The 19,251-nt window shown below is 33.2% G+C and overlaps 1 protein-coding gene across 6 annotated transcripts in view; it reads left to right on the top strand.

The window, feature by feature from the left end:
- Window positions 1–1,602: 1,602 nt before the first annotated feature.
- Asx (transcriptional regulator additional sex combs) overlaps window positions 1,603–19,251 on the top strand; it is a 118,154-nt gene continuing 100,505 nt past the window's right edge. For 2 of the 6 annotated variants that reach the window (XM_085824146.1, XM_035377913.2), the window contains exon 1: window positions 1,604–1,838. In XM_085824146.1, the coding sequence (XP_085680272.1) occupies window positions 1,740–1,838 (99 nt within the window). In that variant the 5' untranslated portion in view covers window positions 1,604–1,739. Of the gene's footprint in view, window positions 1,839–7,380; window positions 7,466–19,251 lie in introns of all 6 variants that reach the window. The other 4 variants (XM_085824149.1, XM_085824148.1, XM_085824147.1 and 1 more) reach the window with 3 other exon arrangements.

Below are 19,251 nucleotides of genomic sequence, written 5' to 3'. Positions count from 1 at the left end.
GATGTTGTGAAATGAACTGAAGTAATAACCAGCGAGAGGCGCTGCTGTTTGTGACGTCAGCCTGCGTGCTGAGTGTTTCGAATGTTTTGAGTGTGGACGAACGAAAGCTGATCTCGGAAGAGTGATACTGTTTTGATGGAAATAAAGAATGGTTTATTAAGAATTTTTTGTCTTTATTCATAATGCACCCAGCCTCGGGTAGAGGCAGGCCCGCAACTGAACGAACTGTTTTAAATATATTTGATTTATATATTTTCTGTGTTCTTCGTAACATATATCTTTATAAATGAATTTTATTGCTGTTTTAAGCAATTAAACAACTGTCCAAGTTATTTTAATACTTTCGAAATATATACACTGAAAGAAACATTAAAATTTATTAATCTATTTGTCAACCTTGATTTTGGCATAAAAGTCGGCAGAATGCTTCGTAGTTTTTAAGCACACAGAGGCACTGCAATTCTTCCTTATTCCTTGATCTAAAGTTTATTTTTTTATTTATTTATTAAAATATCTGTGTTGGCACACATACAATTTTTGTATAGTGACTTCAGATGTGGATAAGTTTTGCGAACACTCGTTTGTTTTACTGGCTTCGCTGAATTTTGCGATGAATGCATCACATTTATTGTAGAGTCTTCCAAATTTTTCATACTGTTAATGCATCAGCAGTGAATTATTCTCCTCTTTCCTCAAGTACACTACGGCAATAAACAATAACCATTCACTAAAGATTTTGCTTAAATTTCCACTCATAATAATTTAAATTGCGAAAATCTCACAATTAGCACCTAAACATACTAATCCACATCACAATTCTTTCGAAAACGCGCCATAGTAGTCAAAAGTGGAGTACGCCGTCTTGCCAGGTGAAACTAGTCGATATTTTGGTGACGTCAAAAATTCGAAAAGTGGGGTAGGGTTTGGAAATACGCTACCGGGGACATATGCCCTCCCTTGCCCCCTCTCTAGCTACGCCCCTGATTTTACCCGCGACAATATTTTAGGCTAAAATTTGATCTAATTTACGAATTAAAGATTGACACTTGAGTAAAATTTTATAAGAAATTATAGCGGAGAAGGAGGACAGTAACAGAGTTGGGCTTTGAAGATTTTTGCATTACCGAAAGTAATTCGTTTCGTATATATGATATCCAAATAGACTTTCTAGACTAAAATTTTTAGCATCCCATTAACTTCATTGCAAAAATCAGAATGCGAGTACCATGAGCTAATAAAAGTAGTCTATGACTATGCCTCAACCAAATCAAGGTTTTAGTTTACTTATTGTTTCTCTTTTTATTTAAACTATAGAATTATAAAATTTGTACTGAATTTTAGTCTGCGTGCTTCGTAAAAAGGATTAAATCGTCGTTCACTATCGAGTCACATAAATTCACTTTATTGTAAAATTTCATATTAATAAAATTTTTGTAAAGCATATATTTTTGTATTGAGGGCATTTCTGTAACTAAAAGATGATCTAAATGGAGGAAATCGGAAAGCATGAAGAACTAAATTTTATTTATGGCTCTAAAATATCCAGCTTCGAAATATCCGTAATAATCCGCGAATAAAACTAAACTGAGCCAAGTAGGAGGTCACGTGATATTGTTGTCTTATTAGTGTCATGGCGAACGTAATGGCTGACTTGATGGTTTTGACAAAGTGCTTACGTTTACTATATTTTTAACATTGTTTTTCCTGTATTGGCTATCGCCATTGTACATGCTTCACTAATGGTTATTTGTGTATCTGGAAAAATGCAAATCGAACTTTCGAAAGAAAGACAAGTGAGAAAAAAGAAAGCTCGAACATGGACTGAAGCGGCTAAGCTTGTAAGTAGATTAATCGCTGGAAGTGTTGGTGCTGCTTGTTTCACTTCTGATAAGCGATATAACTCGATCGTACACTTACGAATAAGTATGTTGTTATAAATGAGCGGAAATTTCTGTATATACCGTCAATGTATTTCTAATGAAATATTGTGTATGAAATTGAATTTTCTGGGTATTTGAAACAAGAACTAGTGAAGTGTTCAATTTTGTCTGAATCTGGATCACTAGAGATTTGCGATCAGAAGTATCAGAAAGTAATAATTTTGTGGGATTTTTTCAATTGTAATAATTTTTATCCCTTTTGAATGATTAGGAAAATTAAACTTGTCATATTAAGCACTCGATAATTAATTGATCAAACTGAGAAATTTCACAAACTTGTTATTAAGTCAACTGTGTCATTCAAGGGATAAAGTATTTTGATGCTTAAGTTTTTCCTAATAATTTTTAGTAACAGTTGGGATATTAAAACAGCACCGTGAAAGAAAAGAAAACAGCTCTCGTTATTTTATATCAGTACTGCATGTCTGACGTAGTTCGTGTTAACGTCAAAATCTTGTTTACAGTTGTACGTTCGAAAGTTTGTAATATTTGTTATGTACACATGTTACAATATTAAGTAACGGTTACTTAAAAATGTGAGCATTGGTCATTGTTAATTTTACAACTTAAATTTAAAAAAAATAATCGCCTACATTAATTTTATTAATGTTTTAAATACGTGAACAGAAAAAGTCATTCCTAATCGCAATTTTTTTTTATGAATAAGATGCATGTATTGACATGTATTTGGGAAAATAATTATTTGTGAATGTGCTTTTCAGCACTTTTTAGAAATAAATTTATAACTTTTATTTTGATTATGGTTCATATTAAATGGTAGTCTATGGTTGGCACGATTAACTGGCATATTTTATTCCCGATTCAAATTAAAATGAGCTGTTATTTTAAGTAGCCAGTATTCCGGAGAAAATCCTTCACAACTATTTTCTCCCCTGATAATTGTATGTACGAAAAGTTTTTCATACATGTCTTAATAGTAGGTATCTTAGATTTTAAGAAGCTAACTGCACTAATGTAATCAGTGACATTTTATGTATTTTTTGCACATGTGAAACAATAAAATGTTTAACTGTAATTAGAATAATATGCTTTTCCATTGTAAAGTCAGAATGAATGTGTGAATGATATCAGCAAAAGTTATACTAAAATAAAATTTCATACATTTCTTAAAATTTTTCTATGTAATAAATTTATTACATTTTTTGTTACATTATTTGATTTTATATTAAATATGTTATTATCCTACAGAAGCTTTATTTGAAGACTTGTAAATGAATGTGAATTAATCCCATTATCTTAAGGTATCAGGTACCTTTAAAATGTCAAAATACGCCAAACATTTAAACACATTTAAAGCTCGATATCTTTATAACTAATTGAATTATGAATTTTGTGTCTATATTTTGATATACTTTATGTTGCATTTGCTACAATTACTTATATTTAAACTTTAAAAATAAATAAAATTTATAAAATAAGTAAATAAAAATAATATACCTTCTTTGTCATTGAATTATAATACCCATTGCATGTAGCATTATAGATACAAATTATTTTGGGGTAATTTATTTTTCAAAATAAAAAAACTAAAATGAACTATTTTGAAAATAACTGATTATTTTCTTAAAATAAGAAAAATTTAAGATCACAAAATAAATTTTTCAATGTAAAATTACATGTAATTGCTAAAGTTTTAACGCAAAAAGTTTAATAATTGTTCATTTCTTACAGTCAAAAGAAAGGAAAGTTCTGACAACTGGTTTCTGAGAAATCATATGCACAAGCAGTATAATTATAGTTTTGAGAAATCATCACTATAATTACCTTCAAATTCTGTAAATGCACATTATTTTCTTAATAAAGTAAAATAGAATCATATTTACCAGTTAAAATTTGTAAGTATGCATAATTATGTATTTAAAAACATCGCATATATTATAAGCTGTGTTTTTACCACTGCATAGATAACCATTATAATCATATTGACAAGTACACTGCACTATTATCTTTTAACTCTATTGTTCTTAAGTATTGGCGAAACAAGATCAAGACTAATGGCTTAGTGGCCAAATGTCTGGCATATATATAAATAAATCAGGTTGATCTTTAGATTATGGTAACTTGGCGAAAATTTGGCGACCAACTCTCCTACAGCAACCCTCTATTTTTTTTTCCTGCCGCCATTTTGTCTTCACGAAGTAAAGACATGTTTCTTTTCTTTTTATCTACTGAACACTTCTTCCAACAATCTACTAGCTGAATTACACTTATGCTAGAAATTTTATCTAACAAAACTGCTTAATCATGACAAATATTCACTGCAAAATTGGGAAAAAGTGCACAATACCATACTCCTTACGCGTTTTTCAAAATAACACATACACATAAACCATGTACATGTCGACTTATTTTTACTTATAAAAACATCCCAGAATTACACAAAAATGGCATTGCGCACACTCTTCACTATATCCATGTACACTGCTTTTTTCTAATAAATTAGAAAAATTTCATGAAAATGCATGACAATTTTCTGAATCTTTAAACCCAGTAAAAAGAACATATATGAAATTACCTGATCGTGAAAAAGTATATACCCTTTCCAAATATGAACATTTCCACATATAAAATAAATAAAATATCCAAAAACTTTTACCTCTAAATCATCTATTATATTATAAACGTCACCAACGAATTCATACCACAAGCATTACAAATACTTAGTGTCAAATATTTAAATTATTTCCATGCACGTTTACTTCAACTAAAACGTATACCAAATTCCTACAAACATAAAATTCACAAAATAACTATCATTTAATTAAAATATCACTAAACCATGTACACGTCGACTTATTTTTACTTAAAAAAAAATCCCAGAAGTGCACAAAAATGGCATTGCGCACACTCTTCACCATATCCATGTACACTCCTTTTTTCTCATAAATTAGAAAGATTTCACGAAAATGCATGACAATTTTCTGAATCTTTAAACCCGTTAAAAAGAACATATATGAAATTACCTAATAACGAAAAAGTATATACCCTTTCCAAATATGAACATTTCCACGTATAAAATAAATAAAATATCCAAAAACTTTTACCTCTAAATTATCTATTATATTATAAACGTCACCAACGAATTCATACCGCAAACATTACAAATACTTAGTGTCAAATATTTAAATTATTTCCATGCACGTTTACTTCAACTAAAACGTATACCCAATTCCTGCAAACATAAAATTCACAAAATAACTATCATTTAATTAAAATATAATTAAATTCAAAAACACTACTTAAAATATAAATAAGCACATACATTAAATTAATAAAAATTAGCTTACAATCCTAATTACTTTAAACTAAATCATTGCTAATAACAATTTTCCCAATAATACCAAATTACTTTACTTCCAACTTACATTTAGAACAATGCATAAAAATAATATCCTCAAATAATTAAAAATACTAACTTACCTAATCTTCTTCAGAATCTTGATTACGTGTCCGATAAACTTTTCTTATGTACTCCGCTAAATAAAAAGCAAGCGTATGTGCACCTGTTTCAGGATCTTTAAAGTCATACTTATAGTTCACAGCAAGGTACCAGGTAAAATAAATAACTTAATAAAATATCTTTGCTTCTATCTCGCGCAACCTTAAAGAAACACTTATTACTACCCCTTTCAATCCCACTAAATACCCATTTCGAATTCACTTTAGTTAAAGCCATGGGATCCAAAAATTAACGAACACTCTTTCACAGAACACAGAATAAAGCCAAATACAAAATTTCCAGATTTTTTCCCGATTTCCCCCCTTTTCCGATTAAAGAACCGTAATTTGTCCATTAATATCACATGACATATCCCATGATCTCTCATTTCCCTCACACAAAATAATGCGTAATCGGAACTGAGTACTGCTCACATTATTACCAAAGTCCCAGGTAGTAACCTTTATCGCCTCCAAAATGTTGTCAAACTACCAGTTACCATATTCTAAAGATCAGCCATAAATCATTTAGTTTTATTTGAGGCAGTGCAAGAGTTACTTTTTGTATAATTTCAAATTTAATTGCAATTTAAAAAGTTCTTATATCAAAAACACTATAATTAATCATTGTATATAGGTATAGTATTTACATAATTTATCAAAATTTCTTGAAATTTTAATCAGCCAGTGATGATTAGACCTGATTAGATTCATCAGATTCGATTAGATTCCGATTATAGTTGCCATTGATTAAAATCACCAAGTGATGATTAGAATTGATTAGAATCAGAATTAATACTAATACATTCAAGAAAAAAAAAAAAAAAAAAACATTTTTATGAAATCTTAACTGAAAAACTAATTATATTGGAGTCTTGTAAACACAGTACTTTCTTAAAATTAATAAAGTAAAAAATATATTTACGGGTACCCCCTTGGCTAAAATTGGCAATTTTTGGTGTTGCATGGATAACCGAGTTTGTGCAATTCTTTGACTTGTTATTTTGGCTCCAAAAATGGACACTATACAAAGACAAAATAACAAATCAAAGAATTGCGCAAACTTACTATCATGTATACATTGAATTGCGCAAACTTGGTATCCATGTACATACTCACTTTAAAAAAAAATCAGGAGAATTGCACAAACTTGGCATTGCGCACTGTCTTAACTTTGTCCATGTACACATATTTATATTCACTTAAAAAGTCTTAAGGAGCAGCCAACAAAAATATATAATCTCAAGAAACTATAATTAAATTATAATTTTAAATAAAGCAATCAAATAATATTAAAAAAAGGAAATTCATCTTAGCACTACACAAAGGAAATATGTACTTGCCTTATTTAGAAATTTCTCGTTCTTCAGTCAAACAAAATTCCTTAACAGCATTCAAAAACTTCTTAAAATTATCTAACTAGAATCTGTGTACTGGCAACGCCACATAAATTCACAAAAATAAGAGTAAAAAATATTCTCCATAGTTGGCAGTACCCTCTGACGTTTGATCATGCGCATTTCCTTCGTACAAACAGGACACTTATAATGGCTTCTAAGTAAACCTTCATTTATACACCACTCAATCAATGCTCTTTTTCCCTTTCGTTCCAAATTGTACAGAAACTTCAAATTAATCTTAACAACATTCAGCCATTCTACCATCTAAACCTCAAAACAAACAATGTACTTCCTAACCAACACACCACAAGCCCTTACAAATCTTTTCCCATAATACAAAATTTACTGCAATCAATCACACAACCGATTACGTCATAATATTGTTTCCATAACATTAAACTACTCAGGTTATCATAAATGAAACAACTTGACGATAAATGAAACAACTTCGTGATAATACAAGGTGCACCCATCAGTCTACTCTAGCCGTTAATAAATATTTAGATACATATGCTAGTAAGATAACTTTTTCTGTCATGTAACTGTATGTAAAATTTTATTCAGAAACATTTTATCTCTAGTTCAAGGGATTTAATACGAAGAAATTGCTGAAATGCTAATACAAAAAGAAACCATCTAGTCCTTTAAATTTCAAAAGCTTTTAAAGTAAGTTTATCCTAAATTTGGTTCTAAAATGAATTTTTATGTAGGCTTATTTTACAGTGCTTGTAAGATATCAAATTTGGTACTGATATATTTTGCCATTGACAATTTTTTACAGTTTAAAATTGTTGTCAAACAGTCTAGTTTCATTTCAGTAATGAAAAAGCTTGATGTTGCAATACAGTTGTAAGATCTCCACTTTGATTTTAGGTAACCATGATCCTTATTCAATAAGTCAGGCTAGTTTTTGTAAAGGATATAAATTTGAGTTTTTTCTCTTATTTTTGAAAAAAGAATTAGAATATGGGACCTGCCTTCTACAGAACAGCAAGTAGTGGAATATTTTTAAAGTTATGGAACTGGTAATAACGGTGCACATATTCAGATCATCAAAAGATTGTGGAATATGGCAAAATGGTACAATTACAAAAGGCACCAATTACGGTGCCATAACACTTAGGTTCGTATTTAAGTACATTTATGTGACACCAAGTTCAGGAAAGGTAGCAATTTTGATGTATTTTAAATACCAGCATGGATTTTTGGCTCTGAAATGATTGGGGCTAGTTTTGATAAACTTGTTTGTCAGATCATCTCGAATATTGAGCCCTTATTTATTTATATTTTTAATGCTGTTTATATAAACCTGTATCTGTTGATTATCTTATTAAATAAAGCGTCAATCTCATTAAATAAATAATATTATTTAACTAAATAAAGAACCAAATTGCTCCTTCCATTTTGCTGAATTTTCTTTTTTCTGAAGAACTTGTGTTTGATCACTCTCAAAATTGATAGAGTTTTATTCAAAATCAGGTTGCTGTTTTGCTTAACTTTAAATAATGAATGGTCTGTACTTCAAAATTCCACAGATATGTTTGACACAATTTTAGTTTATCAAACATGTGATCCTTACCAGCCCTCAGGATTGATGGAAAAATATGTAAGTACCTTAATACGAAAGCATAAAACAAAATTTTGGTTTAAAAAAAAGTTATTTAAAGGTACCTGACCCCAAAAAATTTTGAAGGGGAAATTATTTTCAGGTTATAATTTTGCTGGATTTTTGTTAGAAAATGTATTTTGCCAGAATTGTAATTAAATTTATATATTATTGAGATTTTGTTTTACATCATAATGTAGTACAACAGTAATACAAGTATTGGTACAAATCGAATTGCATAAAATTTTGATCTTTATTCAGACACTAGCAAATCCTACTGTTTTGCACAAAGTTAAGCAGCATTCAGCATCATTTGGTAATTAAATATGTCCATTAAATCATTTTAAGCGTGTTTCTGGCTCATATTGCATATATAAAACTGTTCATTAGTTGCATTTACTGAGGAAAAGTAAATAAACTGTAAAATTTTACTTACTTTTTATGATTATTTTTTTTTAATAAAATAGTTGTTAAATGCATTTCATTGGAATTTAATTGTATTTCTTTTAATGAAACTGCCAGAAAAGGTTAAATTTTGGGCTAAAGTGCAGAATCGCTCACTTATTTGATTGGCGTTTGTTTGGTGCTTTTTACAAGAGTAAGAAGAATTGAATTTTTGTCAATTTTCTTTGACATTTTAAGTGAAAATAGGTCGATGTGTACTTGGATAAAGTCAAGAGAGTGCGCAATGCCATTTTTGTGCAATTCTGGAATGTTTTTTTTAAGTGAAAATAGGTCGATGTGTACATGGATACTCCAAGTATGTGCAATTCTTAAAAACGCGCCAAGCAGTGGGCGATTCTGCACTTTCTCCTTCATTTTTCAGACTTTGTGTTAGCATGTAGTATTTTTAACAATAATAATTGATGACATTTCTGATATTGAAGTAATTTATGTTAGAGAGACCTAAATGGATACCCATAATAGATTGCAATTAAGCATTTTATATTTAAAATATATGTGAATTAAAAAAAAAATTTGCAGACTTGTAAAATTAGTTATTACTAGTTAGTAATTATTAGTTTGCTACTACTAGTTAGTAAAAGCAAATTGTAATAAAAATTATAAGAAATATAATTTACATTGTTTCATTTTGATTTGAATTTTTGAAATGCCATCTAGTTATATTCATCCACTATTGGCATTTTGGATTAAAAATTAATTAATTTGGATTGTTTTTCTTGTACATATTAATTTCCAGTATGTATCCTTTCCAGAGATAAAGTCATTTATTTATTGAATGCCATGATGTAATGGCTTTTAATATTTAGCAACTTGATATGAAACTAGGTATGATGCGAGTAAATGCAGCTATAAATTTCTCAAAATATTGTTTTTCTGTATTTCAAAATTTTAACAGTAATTCGAAATAGTCTTTTGGTTTATTGACATACAGATATTTATGAAAGAAAGCTCAGTGTTAAAACCCCTTAACTGCCGCGGGCGTATATATACGCCTTGCTCAGCCGATGCGTTAACTGCCCCAGATGCGCAGCCGATGCGTTAACTTTGCGAATAATTTTAGGTGTAGCAGCGCAAAGCAAATAATAGCAGTTTGGAAGGATGTATACATACGCCTGGGGCAGTTAACACATCGGCTGAGCAAGGCGTATATATATGCCCGCGGCAGTTAAGGGGTTAACATTGGTTTTCTTTTATTAATTTTTTTCAACGTTATAAGCAGTTTTGTTTTATGTGTTGATAGTTTCTCTTTAATTTATTGAGAGACATAATTTGTTGTTCAGTTGCAAAGTTTCATTGTTCATGTCCTATGATTTTGTGTTCAGAATTCCCATTAAGTATTGGAAATCTTTTCATTCTCAGTAATCTCTTTACAACTTTCTTCATAATCGGTGGTGATATTTTTGGGATTTGAAAATGATACTGGATATTTCACAGTCTGTTGACTGATAATATAATCATTGCATCCTTCTTCCCTGTAATGATAATGAAAGCAAACCAGTATATGTATTTCACTCAAAACAAGCACTGGTGTTTACTTATGTATATGGCTAGAGAAGATAAATATAATGCTGCTTTCAGAACCTCTCCACTTTTTTTTTTTTCGATTTTTGACTTTAAAAATGATATTCATTAGCCAGCAGATGTTTAAAGACAAACAACATGCAGGATGATTCAATATAATTGCAGATAAGGATGTTTTTGGCAAAAGAAAGTCAGTTGATCGAAACAGAAGTTGATTTGTGGCATACTTCCTTTTGCTTCAGAATTGTGTTATTTGTTCCTGCACTGTGTGAGGAAAAGGAAAATTCAAAGAATACTTGCATATTATTTTGTTGACCGTGAAATTATTGCCAAGCAGTGCAATTTCGTGCCAGTTTTAAATAAGGAATAAGAAACACCCGTAACATTTTTGCTTTTGTTTAATCTATCGCTAATGAATTCTTAAGTCATCTTTTTTTTTTTTTTTTGTATGAACAAGGATATAAATTAACTGTTACTGCTGTTTTTTTTTTTTTTTTTTTTTTTTTTTTTTTGCATTTTGGAAAAAAAAAAAAGTACTGAAATTTAGAATTTCGAGGGTCTTCCATCCCTCTTTTCCTACCTCCAACTTCTCAAGAGGACTTTCAGCTCACCGTGTATTTTGAGTGTCTTCTTGCAGCATATATTCCGAGTGCCTTCTCGATGATTCGAATCTGGGCCCATCGGTATGGCAATCAGCTTCACTACCTATAATACCAAAAGATAAGCCTTTTATTTAAAGGAACAACATAACTGAGATGTTCTTTTTTTCGTTCATTACATAATTTTTTTTTGACCTGATTAAAATTCCACAGCCCTGTTTGAGTAAACAACAAAAAAAAAAAAAAAAAAAAAAACTGTGAGCAGAAAATGTGTTCACAACTGATTCAAATGCTTTCATGACGGGAAGAAAGTAAATGAGCCATATTTGGATAGGCGTTTGTTAAGCACAGCCCTTACGAGTGATTGAGCGAGCTCGATTGATACTGACATGAGATTGGTAACTCTGTGATTGACAGAGGAGGAATAGAACATTAGCAAAACCATGCACACTATCATCCATAAAGATATGGGAGGTGAGCACAAGATGTTTCTAGTTTGTGCTATGCAAATTGACTGGCAAGCAAAAATCAATAGATGGTTTGATTTATGTGGCTGTGATAAAGCACACGGGGTCTGTTGGCCTAAGGGCCTACTTTCATAAAAGGTTTCTAAGGGAAACTTGATCGTATCTATGTTACACATGGGGAAGACCTCAAAAATGTCCATGCTGCCAGTCCATTTACTTAGGATTTAACCCAGGTTGAACTAAAACGTTCAGCAACTTAGGGCCCATCAGAATGGATGGAAACCTGTGGATATTTGATTATGATGTGTGACTGTCAATTATTAATTTGCCGAATTATCTTCGCAAGAGATGAAGCCAGGTGTTACCAATTTGATCTAAAATCCAAGAAATAGTCAGCGGAATATGTTTTGGTACTGTTCTGTTATCAGGGGGGACTGGGTCCAGAAATGTATATATGAATGCAGGTATGTACAGGGTGTGAGTCGGAAGTTTCAAGATTGGTTCATTTCTGTGTAGGGGAGTGCGCACAGACTGGTTCCCCAGGGTGGAGGAAGTAGTGGAGCGTCTCAGGGAACGAACTGACGCTGCAGCAGTTGCCTCCGGAACCTTGGAGAGTGCGCATCGCTTGCAGCGTGAGTGGGTGTCATTGACCTCGGTCGAAAAGTGGGAGAGGTGAAAATGGAGCAATGTTATGTGATTAAGTTTTGTGTGCGACTGAACGAAACCGCCACGGAGTCTCTCGATATGATTCAAGAGGCCTTTAAGGAAGAAGCCATGTCCCGTGCAATGGTTTTCATGTGGCACAAATGTTTCAAAGATGGCCTCGGGAATGTTGAAGATGATGACTGTGCTCTTGGAGGCTATCATCAAGCCGAACAGATCAAAATGTGGAGAGAGTGCAGGTACTTTTAAAGAATGACCGCCGTCTTAGTACTAGATTAATTGCCAATGAACTGGGACTCAGTCAGAGTATGGTGTGGAGGATTGTGACGGAGAATATGATGATGCGAAAAGTGTGTGCCAAAAGTTTTGTAGGTGGATCAGAAGAAACAGTGCATGACTGCAAAAGCGTAGCTAGGGTTTTCAACGCCCGGGGACAACTGAAGATTTTGCGCCCCTTTTTCTGTGCCAAGAATGGAAAAATTTCATTCTAAAATTTCGAACATCAGTTTGGCTCCCCCTGAATGCTACGCCCGGGGACAGATGTCCCCCCTCGCCCCACCCTAGCTATGCCACTGCATGACTGTTTGCCAGAAAATGCTCCAGTTTTTGAATGTTGATCCGAACCTTCTGGAGAAAGTGGTTACTGGTGATGAGAGTGGTTACTGGTACGAGTGCGATCCTGAGTTGAAACGTCAAAGATCAGAATGGCATACTGCTTCCTCGCCGAAACCAAAGACAGCGCGCATGAGCAAGTCGCGTGTGAAGTGTATGCTGATTGTTTTTTTATGGTAAAGGAGTAATTCACAAGGAGTTTGTTGCTCATGGACAGACTGTCACAATTGACTTTTACGCTGGAGTGCTTCGGCGCTTGAGGGATCGAGTCCAATGCGTCTGCCCGGTAATCAAGGGCGATTGGATTCTCCACCACGACAACGCCCTTGCTCACGCGTTGCGCGTCACCGAAGTTTTGGTCAAGTTCAACGTGGCAACACTGCCGCAGCCAACCCTGCAGCCCTGACTTGGTTCCAAGTGACTTTTTCCTCTTCCCTTGAATCAAGACTGGCCTAAAAGGGAATGGAGTGATTCGGCTCCATTGACGCCATCCATCAGGCGTATGTATGGATGGATGTGTTTATGTATGCATGTATATATGTATATATGTACATACATATATATGTATATGTGTGTACACACATATACACTGCTGACCATTAAAATTGCAACATCAGAAAGGAATGATCACCAGGAAGGATCTGACGGACGTCAAAATCATGTGAAAGAAAGAAAGAAGTTGGGATATGCAAATGATTAGTATTTCACTGTATTTAGATGGTGCAGGAGGGAGAAATGACATCTGAAGCACTGCATAAGAGAAAAGTTGTGTAGTGGATTTCTCATTTGGAAAATGTTTTGTAAGGTTGGAATTTGCTCAGAATATCGTGCTATGCCTTGAATAATAATAATAAATGCGTACCAGCAAGTTTCGAAATTCGATAGAGGCAGGATTGTGGCCTATCGAAAGTGTAGATATCATTCCGTGATATTTTGCTATTGTAATTAGACATATTATCAAAATATCTGTGTAAGCAATGTTTTCCTCAGTATATTTGAATGATGTTGTTAATATAATTAGGTGGTATGTAAGTAGGTGGTATTTGTAAGGTTGAAGTAAGAATGTTTACTGTAATTTTGAATTTTCTGTAAAGCCTACATCAAGCTGAGGCTGAGTTTTGCTGAAGAACACTGATACGTTAATATTTTGGGTTTAGTAACTTTTGAAATTTATCCTTCTATATAATAACATGAAGTGCAATTGAATTACAGTATATTTTTGCCTAAAATTCTTCAACTCATTACGAATACTTAAAATATTGGTTTTCATCACCCCACCTCTGTCACTTTGTTTGTTAATAATCAGTTGCTATCCTCAAGATGTGTGCTAAATAAATTTTTTATCTTAAAAAAGAAACAAAAATATTGTTTCTAAATTTCTATACCTTGATAATCTTTACTTTGCTATAACCAATGGATTTCTATTTCCTGTTTTCTATTATTGTATTTCTTCTGTTTCATAATGATTAGTTGCATTTTCTATTAATTTTGTAAGTAAAATATTAAAAATGGTACTTGCTTGTTATCACAACCATCTCAGTACATATGCCAAATTTTCAGAATGTGCCGAAGTGTTGCAACCATTTTGGTAAAGTTTCTTCGGTCAAGCAACGACACCATTTTCGTATGCTTTCTTTTTGTTGTATTTCAAGTTTCAATGCTTTTTATATACAAATCCTGGTATTTTTTGCCTTAAACATGATTTTAAACATCAAACTTAAACTTAATTTCACACTTCAGTAAAATATCTGCAGGAGTATAGAATTTTGCCACAAAATCTCTAATAAGGAGACACGTTTGATAGACAGCAGATTTTGGCAAGGTTTGTGTGTTGCAGTTATCTGTTTTTTTTTTTTTTTTTTTTTTTTAAAGTGAAAACAGATTGCTGTGTATTTTTGAAGAAAAGTGAAAAAAAAAAAATACAGAAAGATTTGGAGATGAATGTAAGCATTTTATTTTTCTTAATGTACCATGTAATCCTTATACTTAAAATTTGTATTTTAAACTGCTGAAGTATATTGACTTTTCATATGTTGATAATGTTCGCGGACTTACAATAAATATTGATAATTTGGGAATTTTTTTAAAACAAGTAAAGAAAAACAACAACTGTCCCTGGCTAAGTAGATTTAACCTTTTCATACGTAAAAAATCGACGAATTGTCCCAAGGTGGTTGTGTTAATATGTAAGAAATTTTCAGTTTTTTGTTATATTGAACAGTGATTCTAAAGAATATTGTTAATTTTTTTAAAAAAAATCTGCCATTAAATCTACTATTTTTTTTTTTTTTATTTTCTATGTATATTTTTTTCGTGGGGGGGGGAGGTTGGTGCTGGTGGTGGATGCTATGGTACAGGGGTTAGCGGAAGCTTATTACACATCCTGTTGGATCTACATTCGAATTCTGAACAAAATATAGATATTGGGTTATCTACAAAGTTCTCCAATTTTTCAAATCAAAGCACACTTTCTTCTAATTATTTTCTTAATGCTGGTAAGGAGTGACCTTGATCAAATCAGATATTTAAATATTGCCTTTTTTGCTCATTTTGTATAATTCTTAACACATGTTATAGCATAATTTTTGTTTAAATTCAGTACTACTAATAATAGAGAATTCAAAAATTCATTTTTGTATTTTATTTTAAAAATTAAAAAAAAATGTCAACTGGACTGCTCATCAAATTTGTGTTGCATACAAACAGTGTGCTGTTTTTGATGACATATTATGAAAGTGATTTGAAAAAGGTGAAAATTTCAGCCTTAAAGAAGATGCCTACTCTGGAACTATCCTCTGTAAGCAGAGAACTGTTAAAATGAGCTGTCGCTGAAAACCAAAGTTACTCAGTTCTGGAACTATCAGGCAGAAAAAATATTCTAAAAAGTGGTACATGATCATTTGAAGAAGGTTGTGTGTGTAAGCTGCTATGATGTATGGGTGACTCGTATTTTAACCAAATAGAATATGTTTGTTCTAGTTTCTTCATGTGATTTTTGTTGAAAAGGAATAAAGAGGCTTTGTTTATGCAATGACTTATTACTGGACATGAGAAGAGAGGTATCATCCAGAGGGAGACTGGATCCAAGAAAGTTATGCTTTTTGTATGATGGGACTACGAAGAAATGGCATACTATGAATTGCTGCCACCAAATCAGACAATAAGTTAAAATATTGTTGAAAAAGTTCTGTTCCTGTTGGCAGTTTTAAAAGCAGAAATCAAAGCAAAGCACCCAGAACTGACCAGTCTTCAAAGTGTTGTCTACAATCATGAGTGCTTGATCCCACATTCTGATGAATGTCAGACTTACTGAGTATGGCTGGGATGTTTGACAGTGAAATACTCAGCCCCAACCAAATTTTATCTGTTCATGTCATTTGAAAATTCTGTGAATAGCGTGGAGTTTACTTTTAAAAGTGTCAACTCTCCTCAATAACTTCTTTGTGAGTAAACCAAATTACTTAAAAAAAATTTTTTTTTTCCAGCTGCCAGAGAGATGGCTAGAAGTTAATGGTAAACACTACCCAAATTTGAAACTGCAACACCAAGAAGTGGTGAGAAAGTGATGAAACTCGGCAAACAGAGAGAGACAGCAACAAACACTAAGTGATCTTTATTTTGAAATGATATGCATAATGCAGAGCCAGAACAGCATCAGCTCAGCAGGTTGAAGGACCATCTTGGACAGCAATATACGAAGCAACATGTCTTAAGTACAGAGTCAATGAGACTATGGATAGTGTCCTGAGGAATGATCTTCATTCTCTGTCAACCATTTTTATTTGTAGGGTATTCCACAGTTGCTGCCTTATTGGTCAATGGCAGTTTTCATAACAGATGCCATGAGGCCACTAGCCACCTATCAACAGCCAATGCTTTGAGCTTGCTGCAGAATGGAAGTAGATATGGCTTGCAGGTGTGCCACTACTTTTCGGCAAAGCGTCGATCCACATGTGCTCACATCACTCTGGCTGCACAAGCACCCCTCGAACTTACCACATTTCCTTGTTCCAACCATCATCGCCACAGCTGTTGCACTGTGGACGTGTCCAGGTATGTAGTCAGCTGAGATTTGCCGTATGGACCAACCTGCCCTTCTCCTCACTATGCCCCTCATAAAATTGTTGTCTGCTGGAACTGCCTCCGTAGACGACTGCCTTTCATTTTCTGTTATTACGAGGCGTATTCGGAAACTAAGTACCGTTTTGGGAAAAAAAAAAAAAAAATAGTAAAACAATTTTTTCGAATCCAATTTTATTTTTACATGAAAATACATGTCTTAAACTATTTTTCAACATAGTTTCCTCCAATGATCAAACATTTGTTGTAGCGGGTGACCAGTTTTTGTATACCATCATCAAAGAAACTTCCCGCCAGTTTCGATAACCATGACTCCACAGCATTTTTCGTGTCATCATCAGATCCAAAGTGCCTGCCACCAAGCTTGCGCTTCATGTGCAAGAACACGTGATAGTCGGACGGTGCCAAGTCCGGGCTGTATGGTGGGTGATCGAACTGCTCCCAATGAAACTGTCGAATTAACGATTGAGTGACACCAGCAGTATAGGGCCAAGCAGTGTCATGGAGCAACACAATTCCTTTACTGAGCATTCCTCTTCATTTGCTTTGAATGGGACACCTTAGTTTTGTTAAAGTCTCACAATATCATGCAGCATTAATGGTTTCACCTCTGGGAAGAAATTCAGTAAGCGAAACGCCTTTCCTGTCCCAGAAGATGGTGCACATGATTTTTTGTAATGACATTGTCACTTTGAACTTATGTTTTTTCGGAGAATGAGTGTGTCTCCACTCCATCGATTGTTGTTTTGATTCTGGTGTGAAATGACATACCCAAGTTTCATCACCTGTCACAATTTGGTTTAAAACGTTTTCTCCCTCATCACTGTACCGCGTGAGAAATGTCAGGGCACTACCAAGTCGCTTTGTTTTGTGAACATCACTGAGCATTTTTGGAAACCATCGGGAACACAGTTTGCGATAATTCAAGCGGTCAGACACAATTTCGAACAAAACAGTACGTGAAATTTGTGGAAATGCCTCTGAAAGAGTTGTCATTGTGAAGCGTCTGTTCTCATGAATTGCTTCATCAACTTTCCTTACCAAATCATCGGTGACAACAGAAGGCCGACTCGGCGTGGACATTTGTTCGACCTGCATTAAACATTCTTACCTACTTTCTCACCATTCCATCACTTATCGCATATTCACCGTAAACTTCTGTCACTTGACGATAAATTTCGGCCGGTTTAACATTCCTCGCGTTCAAAAATTTAATCACGGCACGAATCTCACAGTCAGGGGGAGAACTAATTGTCTTAAACATTTTGAATGTGCACAGCAAACTGAAAACACAACATAGAGCAACCAAAATGGCAACAATTGAAAGTCAGTGAACAAGAAAAACTAGTGCGCATGCCCTGGATGCCTACCACAGCGCTGCGACGGCGCTAGAATGAAACGGTACTTAGTTTCCGAATACGCTACGTATATGCATCCTTTGAGAAAAGAACAAATTTCCTACGATTATTTCCCTAGCAGAAATAACATCATGAAAAGTGAACATTATGCAGTGAACATTATGCCCTTGTATATTCTTCAGTGTGTGCTGGAGAGCTGTTAATTTCACATCATTTGCATAACTCGGAGACGTATGTTTATTGTGAAATTTTCGGGCCACAACTTCTTGGTGTTGCATTTTCTATGTCGGGTAGTGTATTTACTTTATTCAATGAAATTCTCATTTCTTTTTATACTGCATCATTTGTATTCACCATTCAAATGTTTCAAAAATTTCTGGATGACCCTCTATTTTTGATTGTGATAACTTTGCAGAATAGGAGCACTTAAAGTCTGTCAGTTTGAAAGTCTTATAAGGAGGTTAGTAGTAGATGAAGACAAGTTACTATACCCTTGTATTTTAATGTATAAAGTGCTTTTGATCAAAATTAAGATAAATATATAATCCTTTTGTGCTTTTGGTATGTATTGGGTCATCTTTAAAGTTCTGCAGTTTTTTGATAAACTAGCCACTTGTGGCCAACTGCCTAAAAGAGTCATCATAAAACAGAGAAAATATGTAATGATTTTAATGAGACCCTTGACTATAATTTCATAAAAGTATTTAATATTTCGGAACTTTTCCGTTTTGCCGGCGCAAATCTCGCCAAGCAGGCTTTATTGGCGACAACACACAGTATACACATAAAAACTGCTAACAAATATTAGTTCTAAGAATATTTTATTTTGAAGGCATAAACATTTTAATATCGATTAAAATTTTGTAAAAAGGCATTAATTTAAGAATTTACTATGTTTTTATGGTACAACATCCTGATTCTCCGGTTCATATCACGTGACCCCAAGTGATCTCATCTCAGGTAAACTAAGCTACAAAAATCTAATTCTCTCAGTAATTCTCTGCATTAATTTCAAGTTTTGATATGGAATACAAGTTTAAATGCAAGAATTATTTCAATTCATACGAATAGCTTACTCAGA

This window comes from Stegodyphus dumicola, chromosome 9, assembly GCF_044657685.1.
Source record: "Stegodyphus dumicola isolate Sdum_Otavi_A_Nest chromosome 9, ASM4465768v1".
Classification (NCBI taxonomy): domain Eukaryota; kingdom Metazoa; phylum Arthropoda; class Arachnida; order Araneae; family Eresidae; genus Stegodyphus; species Stegodyphus dumicola.
Note: the sequence above shows the minus strand (reverse complement) of the source record. Positions and strands in the feature narration are given on the sequence as shown.